Source organism: Phyllostomus hastatus, unplaced genomic scaffold (genome assembly GCF_019186645.2).
Source record: "Phyllostomus hastatus isolate PE091 unplaced genomic scaffold, TTU_PhHast_1.1 phas_contig_329, whole genome shotgun sequence".
NCBI classification, from domain to species: domain Eukaryota; kingdom Metazoa; phylum Chordata; class Mammalia; order Chiroptera; family Phyllostomidae; genus Phyllostomus; species Phyllostomus hastatus.
This window is the reverse complement of record NW_025333854.1, coordinates 6,381,211-6,389,422: the sequence shown is the minus strand read 5'-3', so window position 1 is coordinate 6,389,422 and position 8,212 is coordinate 6,381,211. Positions and strand designations below refer to the sequence as shown.

At 55.4% G+C, this 8,212-nt stretch overlaps 1 protein-coding gene across 1 annotated transcript; it reads left to right on the top strand.

Annotated features, from left to right (window-relative positions):
* The first annotated feature begins 3,747 nt into the window (after positions 1-3,747).
* Positions 3,748-4,344, top strand: LOC123819516 (annexin-2 receptor-like). The gene has a single exon (XM_045839889.1). It carries the CDS (start codon positions 3,748-3,750, stop codon positions 4,342-4,344), a length of 597 nt encoding a protein of 198 aa, XP_045695845.1.
* The last annotated feature ends 3,868 nt before the right edge of the window (positions 4,345-8,212 follow it).

Sequence of the window (8,212 nt, the reverse complement as noted above, 5' to 3'; positions counted from 1 at the left end):
GAAACCCTAACACTGCAAAGGGGATTTCCCTCTGTGAACAGAGCCTTTGACACTGAGGTCCCATTTCTTTCACTGAAGGCAACTTTGGATAAGCCACGGGGATTTCCATGGGTGAACAGAGGTTTGGCCGGTGTGGTCCGTATATATTTAACTGATAGCAACTTTTCACATTGCCACCGGGATTTCCCTTGAATAGAGCTTCGAGAGTGGCCCCTAGTCTCCTTCACTGAAGGTAACTTTAACTCTGCAAAGGGGATTTCCCTGTGTGAACAGAGCCTTTGCCAGTGAGGCCCCTGTTTCCTTTCCTGAAGACAAGTTTGGATACTGCCTCGGGGATTTCCGAGGCTGAACAGACCTTTTCACTGCAGCTTGTATGTCCTTCTTTGAAGGCAACTTTTCAAACTGCCCGTGGGGATTTCCATGCGTTAACACGGCTTTGACATTGCTAATGCATTTATTTGGATGAACACAGGTTTACCGTGCCGTGTTTATTCCTTTCCTGAAGGCAACTATGGATATAGCCACGGGGATTTCCGTGGGTGAACAGAGCTTTTGCTGGTGTGGTCCGTATATATTTAACTGATAGCAACTTTTCACATTGCCACGGAGATTTCCCTTCAACAGAGCTTTGACAGTGGCCCCTCTGTCTCCTTCACTGAAGGTAACTTTAACTCTGCAAAGGGGATTTCCCTGTGTGAACACAGCCTTTGACAGTCAGGTCCCTGTTTCCTTTACTGAAGGCAAGTTTGGATACTGCCTCGGGGATTTCAGTGGCTGAACAGAGCTTTTCACTGCAGTTTGTATTTCCTTCACTGAAGGCAACTTTTGAAAGTGCCAGTGGGGATTTCCGTGCGATAACAGAGCTTAGACATTGCTAATGCATTTATTTGGATGAACACAGCTTCACCGTGCCGTGTTTATTCCTTTACTGAAGGCAACTTTGGATACTGTCTCGGGGATTTCCGTGGGTGCACGGAGCTTTTCACAGTGCGGTTTGTATTTCCTTCACTGAAGGCAACGTTTGACACTACCAACGGTATTTCCTTGGAGGAATGGCTTTGACAGTGCTGTCCAAATTTCCTTCACTGAAGGCAACTTTGGATACAGCCACGGGGATTTCTGTGGGTGAACAGCGCTTTGAACAGTGCTATCCGTATTTCCTTAACTGAAGGCAACTTTTGACACTGCCACGGGCATTTCCGTGGGTGAACAGAGCTTTTGCCGGTGTGGTCCGTATATATTTAACTGATAGCAACTTCTGACATTGTCACGGGGATTTCCCTTGAACAGAGCTTTGACAGAGGCCTCTCTGTCTCCCTCACTGAAGGTAACCTTAACACTGCAAAGGGGATTTCCGTGCGTGAATAGAGCTTGGACATTGCTAATGCATTTATTTGGATGAACACAGCTTCACCGTGCCGTGTTTATTACTTTCCTGAAGGCAAGTTTCGATACTGCCTCGGGATTTTCTGTGGGTGCACGGAGCTTTTCACAGCGCGGTTTGTATTCCCTTCACTGAAGACAACTTTTGACACTACCAACGGTATTTCCTTGGAGGAACGGCTTTGACACTGCTGTCCACATTTTCTTTACTGAAGGCACCTTTTCACACTGCCGAGGGGATTTCCTTGGTGAACAGATATTTTGACAGTCCCGTCCAAATGTCCTTATCTGAAGTCAACTTTGCATACAGCCTCTGAGATTTCTGTGGGTGAACGGAGCTTTGGACAGTGCCGTCCCTATTTGCTTAACTGAAGGCAACCTTTAACTCTGCCACCGGGACTTCCGTTGAACAGAGCTTTGACAGTCGGGTCTGTATCTCCTTCAATGAAGGTAACTCTAACACTGCAAAGGGGATTTTTCTCTGTGAACAGAGCCTTTGACACTGAGGTCTCATTTCCTTCACTGAAGGCAACTTTGGATAAAGCCACGGGGATTTCCGTGAGTGAACAGAGCTTTGGCCGGTGTGGTCCGTATATATTTAACTGATAGCAACTTTTCACATTGCCACCGGGATTTCCCTTGAACAGAGCTTGGAGTGTGGCCCCTAGTCTCCTTCACTGAAGGTAACTTTAACACTGCAAAGGGGATTTCCCTGTGTGAACAGAGCCTTTGACAGTGAGGTCCGTATTTTCTTTACTGAAGGCAACTTTGGATACTGCCTCGGGGATTTCCGTGGCTGAACCAAGCTTTTCACTGCAGTTTGTATGTCCTTCACTGAAGACAACTTTTGAAACTGCCAACGGGGATTTCCGTGAGTGAACACAGCTTTGACATTGCTAATGCCTTTGCTTGGAAGAACACGGATTCACTGTGCCGTGCACAGTGAATTCCTTTCCTGAAGGCAACTTTGGATACTGCCACAGGGATTTCCGTGGGTGAAGGGAGCTTTGACAGTGGCGTGTGTATCTCCTTCACTGCAGGAAACCCTAACCTTGCAAAGGGGATTTCCCTCTGTGAACAGAGCCTTTGACACTGAGGTCCCATTTCTTTCACTGAAGGCAACTTTGGAAAAAGCCACCAGGATTTCCGTGGGTGAACAGACCTTCGACATTGTTAATGCATTTGCTTGAATGCACACAGATTCACCGTGCCGTGCACATTCCTTTCCTGAAGGCAACTTTGGATACTGCCTCGGGATTGTCTGTGGGTGAAGAGAGCTTCGACAGTTCCTGCACATTTCTTTGTGGGAACCGAGCTACTGATAGCGCCGTCGGAATTTCGTTCACTGAAGTCAACTTTGGACACTGCCATGGGGATACCTGTGGGTGAACAGCACTTTGTACCGTGCTGTCCGTATTTCCTATGGGGGAATGGACTCATGTGGGTGATGTTCCTGGGGATTGGCTGAGGTTTCAGTTTAGCATTTTCCAGCACAGTATGGAGTTTTGCTGGGCCTCCGTCGACTCATGGTCCTGTGTAAGACACCTCGAATTTCCTCCAGGAATGTGCATCTGTGCCCTGAGATCCAGTGGGCTGGTTGTGGGATGATTTTTGAGAAAACTTGGTTTCCGAGCGCCCTGCACCCCTAACTGCTGTCACCCTGCTGCAGCGAGAGTTCTTTGTGTCTTATATAAAAGTTCCTGCTACACAGCTCTGACCTGAAGGTTTTTGCTGTGCTATTCTCCGGTTTTGTTTGCGGTTTTTATTTTTTTATATCAATGGGTGTTAAGGACCTTTGGACGCTGAGGTTATTAGTGCGGATTAACTCGTTTTTCAGTTAGTAGTTTTTGCAGCACAGCTGTGCTGTGCGCTGTGCCGTCACTCACCCCGAAGAAGAGGTGGGATTTCTCTGGTTTCTCACCAGCCATGCCTCTAGGGGGCGCAGCCCTAGAGGGGGTGCCTGGGCGCTGATGTCAGGGAGGACCAGGGCTCGACCTCTCCCTCCAGCGCTAACTGGTCTCTCCGCGCTCTGCACAGTTACTTCTTCGTGTGCTTTGCTACCGGTTCTCCCTCCCTGTCCTGTCCTACTACTGATTGCTCCGTGGTTTCTCTCCATCACTCCGTATTTCTTCCTGGTCTGCACATCAGCTTGAGTTCGGTAGCTGTGGGTAATTCCGTTTTCAAAAACACGGTATTTCTTTCTTTGTTTTTTTTTTTCTTTCTTTTCTCCCCCCCCGCCCCCGTCAGGCTTGAATCCATCAACCGCGGTCGAGAGCATAAATAGCGAGGCTGCTGGTCCCTCTGCAGGCTTTGCCTCCTGCAGCAGCTACGACGCTTGCGTCCTCCCGGTCCCACGTCTTCGCCATGGAGCAGCACTTTCTCCCAGTCGTGAAGCCGGCTTGGGACGCCCATGACTGGGCGCCACGGCCCCAGCCTGCGTGGTTGCTGGTGTCAGAAGAGTCCGCTGGGCCGGGGCCGCTCCCCCTGTTCCCGGCACTGGGAGAGTCCGCAGACCACCGCGACGCTTACCACGGGCAACTGCTTTCCAGTCCTTGCTGGAGGCTGCCCTTCATCCATGAAGGGTACACACTCCTCAGCGGGGCTCAGAGCTCCTGGGGGGCAAGGCCAGTGCAGCCCAGTCTGGGCCCCTGGCCAGAGACCCCAGAGACCCCAGAGACGCCGGAGACCCCAGAGACCACAGCCGACCCCGCCCGAGAGCGTGAGCCCGAGAAGGAAACCGGGTCCCAGCGGCTGTCCCTGGCCCCGTCGCCCAGCGCCGGAGACGGACTGCACATCGCGGGGACCTTGGAGGACGTGCGCCCCGCAGAACGCCGCCCCGCGCGGGCACGGGCCGGATGGCGCGGTCCCCCGGACTTCTCCGGCTGCCTGCGCTGGGCCCGTCGCGCCGTCCGCAGGGCTGCCGGCTGCTGCGGGGTCTTCCTGGACGTTCCAGAGCCTTGAGACTGCGGCGGGAGGGAGCCTTGGGGGGACGTGCGGGGGGGCGGCGGGGGGTGGGGGTGGGGGCAGGGAAGAACCTCCCTTTCCAATAAAACCGCGTGCTGTCCTCCGGGGTCCCCTGTCAGTGATTGCCCCTTTCTCCCTGCACCCCTGGGCGCTGCGCTTTCCCTGCCCCGCCTACCTCTCCCCTTGTTGCTGTTACTCCCTGCCTTTCCCTTCCACACGTTCTCTCCGGCTCTCACTGGCTGGCCGTCACTTGGACGAGCTGACACGGTTAGATACAGACTTGACTCGTCCATGGTTCCTCACCGATACCACGTTGGACAGGGTTGACTCCGTTCTCCACGACCGGCCTTCCGCGGACGCACCACGGCCCCTCTGCGGGCTCTCTGGCACCTCCTGCCGGACCCAAGGGAGCGGATTTCCCCGGACTCTCTCCAGCGACGTCTCCGGGGTGCAGAGCTCTAGACTGCGGGCTGTGTGAGCGTCCTTTCAGCAGACCCTCGGCTGCCTCCCCTGCCTGCACCGCCAACCGCTTTCTGGGCTCTGCGGGGCCGGTGCTCCGACCTGTGAGCTGGCGGGTGGGGCCGCCTTGTTCGGACCCAGCGGTTACCCACTGCTCTGTGCTGCATTATGCCAAAGAGATTGTGTCTACCGTGTTCTTGAGTTTGACGTTTTGGGTGCGGATGAACCCCGTTTTCATTTTTTAAAGATTTTATTTATTTTTAGAAAGTGGGGGAGAGAGAGAGAGAGAGAGAGACATCAATGTGCGGTTGCTGGGGGCCGTGGCCTGCAACCCAGGCATGTGCCCTGACTGGGAATCGAACCTGCAATGCCTGGTCGCAGCCAGGGTCCAATCCACTGGGCTAAGCCAGCCAGGGTCCTAACAGTGGTTTTTAAAATACCGTCCCTACTGCCTTGCTGGCGGTGCTTTTTAAAGTACCGTTCCTACCAACTTTGGTGATGGTGCTTTTTACAAGCCCGTCTCTCCGGTGTTTGGTCCCAGTGTGTTTCAATGTTCCGTCCCCAGCGCTGCTGGTCCCACTGCTTCCTAACGTGTCTACCAACCGCCTTTCGTGCCGGTGTTTTCAAAATACCGACCCTGCCGGCTTGGTAACGGTGCTTTTTAGAAGATCGCCCCTAAGGTGTTTGGTGACCGTGCTTTTTAAAATACAGTCTCTCCGGTGTTTGGTCCCAGTGCTTTTTAATGTGCCGTCCCCACTGCCTTTGAGTCCAGTGCTTTTTAAAATGCTGTCCCTACCGCCTTTACTGAAGCTTTTTTTCTTTTCAAAATACCCTCTCTACGTTGTTTGGTCCCAGTGCTATTTGATGTACCTCACATACTGCCTCTGGTGCCAGTATTTTTACAATACCATTTCCACTGCCTTGCTAAGGGTGCTTTGTAAAATGCCGTCCCTACTGCCTTTGGAGACGGTGCCTTTTAAAATACCATCTATACCGTGTTGGGATCTGGTGCTTTTTAATGTATCATACCTACTGCCTTTGGTGCTGGTGCTTTTCAAAATAATGTCCCTACTGCCTTTGGTGCCATTGCTTTTCAAAATACCATCGCTACTGCCTGCTGACGGTGCTTTTCACAATAGCGTCCCCACTGCCTTGCTAAAAGTGCTTTTTAAATACTTTCCCTACTGTGTTAGGGGAGGGTGCGTTTTAAAGAACTGACACTGTTAGATACAGACTTTGACTCGTCCACGATTCCTCACCGATACGACGTTAGACAGGGTTGTCTCCGTTCTCCACGACACGCTTTTGGCAGAGGGACAACGGCCCCTGCATGGGCTCTCTGGCACCCACTGCCAGACCCAAGGGAGTGGATTTCCCCGGACTCTCTCCAGCGACGTCTCCGGGGGCAGAGCGCTAGACTGCGGGCTGTGTGAGCGTCCTTTCAGGAGGCCCTTGGCTGCCTCCCCTGCCTGCACTGCTAGCCGCTTTCTGGGCTCCGGGGGGCCGGTGCTCCGACCTGTGAGCAGACGGGTGGGGCCGCCTTGTTCGGACCCAGCGGTTAGCCCCCAGCTGTGTGCTCCAATATGCCAAGGAGACTGTGTGTCTGCCTGTGTGTCTGCCGTGTTCTTGAGTTTGACGCCGTCGGTGCAGATGAACCCCGTTTTCCATGAAGGGGTGTGGGACCACGGGCCCGCTGTTGGCTCTGCCGAAGCCCGCCCTGTGGCAGCGGGGGGTCATTCTCCGACTCTCTCGCCAGCCAGGTCTCCCGGGCGCTGATTTCAGGGAGCCCCGAGGGCTGGGCCCCCTGCCTCTCCGGTCCTGACGACGGCTCCGTCTCCTGTCGCCCTAGTGCCGCGTTTCCTCTCTGGTCTACCCATTGTCTTGAGTTTGTTAGCTTTGGGCGATTTCGTTTTCAACAACACGGGGATTTTTTTTGACGTGAAGCTTGCTTCCTTCCTCCACCGACGAGAGCATAAATAGCGAAGCCGCTGGTTCGGCCTCCGGCTTGGCTCCTGCATCAGCTCCGACGCTGGTGTCCTCCCCGACCGCCGTCTCCGCGATGGAGCAGCACCTTCCCGACGCCGTGAAGCGGGCTTGGGACGCCGCCGACCGGGCGCTGGGGCCCCAGCCTCCGCCCTTGCCGATCCTCGAAGAGTCCGGGCCGGGGCCGCTGCCCTTCTACCCGCGACTGGGAGAGGCCGCGGGCCACCTCGGCGTTGACGGCGGGCAACTGCTTCGCAGTCCCTGCTGGCAGCTGCCCCCGGTCTACGATGAGTTCATGCGCTTGAGCGGCGCCCAGAGCCGCTGGGGGGCCAGCCCAGCACAGCCCAGTGTGGGCCCCTCCCCAGAGACGCCAGAGACGCCAGAGACACCGGAGACCCCAGAGACCCCAGAGACGCCAGAGACCCCAGAGACCCCAGAGACACTAGAGACGCCAGAGACCCCAGAGACGCCGGAGACCCCAGAGACGCCGGAGACCCCAGAGACCACAGCCGACCCCGCCCGAGAGCCTGAGCCTGAGAAGGAAACCGGGTCCCAGCGGCTGTCCCTGGCCCCGTCGCCCAGCGCCGGAGACGGACTGCACATCGCGAGGGACGTGGAGGACGTGCGCCCCTGCAGAGCGCCGCCCCGCGCGGGCTACGGGTCGGATGGGCGCGGTCGCCCCGGGACTTCTCCGGCTGCCTGCGCTGGGCCCGTCGCGCCGTCCGCAGGGCTGCCGGCTGCTGCGGGGTCTTCCTGGACGTTCCAGAGCCTTGAGACTGCGGCGGGAGGGAGCCTTGGGGGGACGTGCGGGGGGAGGGGCTGGGGAAGGGTCTCCCTTTGCAATAAAAGTGCATGCTGTGCCTCGGTGTCCCCTGTCAGTGATTGCCCCTTTCTCCCTGCAGCCGGGTCGCTGCCGTTTCCTCGCCCCCTCCTGCCTCTCCCCTTCCCGCTCGCTCTGACAGCCTTTCCCTCCCACTGTGTCTTACTGGCTCTCACTGACTGATGGCTGCTCGTGCTAACCGACACCGTGACTTACAGACTTTTACTCCGGGACGGCACTCGTTCCACCGGCAACGGCACAGCGGGGTGACTGTGCTCACACTAGGCTCCTTCTAACGGATTTCCTTTGGTGATCGGAGGTATCGACAGTGTCATTCCTATTTCCTTCAGTGAACACAACTTTTGACACTGCGACGAGTATTTCCCGTGGTAAACGGTGTTTTTGCACCGTGTCCTCCGTGTTTCTTTTAGTGAAGAGAGCAACTCTGACAGTGCCTTTCACATTTGGCGTGGTGAACGGTGTTTTTTCATTGTGTCGCCATGTTCGTGTTAGTGAACACAGCAACTGCGAGTGCCGTTCTTGTTTTCCGTGGTGAACGCTGGTTATTCATTGTTTCGCCATGTTCCTTGTGGTGAGCCGAGC

Bases quoted from the DNA above. Each gene is read 5' to 3' on its own strand.
- LOC123819516 (XM_045839889.1), top strand. From the start codon at position 3,748: ATGGAGCAGCACTTTCTCCCAGTCGTGAAGCCGGCTTGGGACGCCCAT.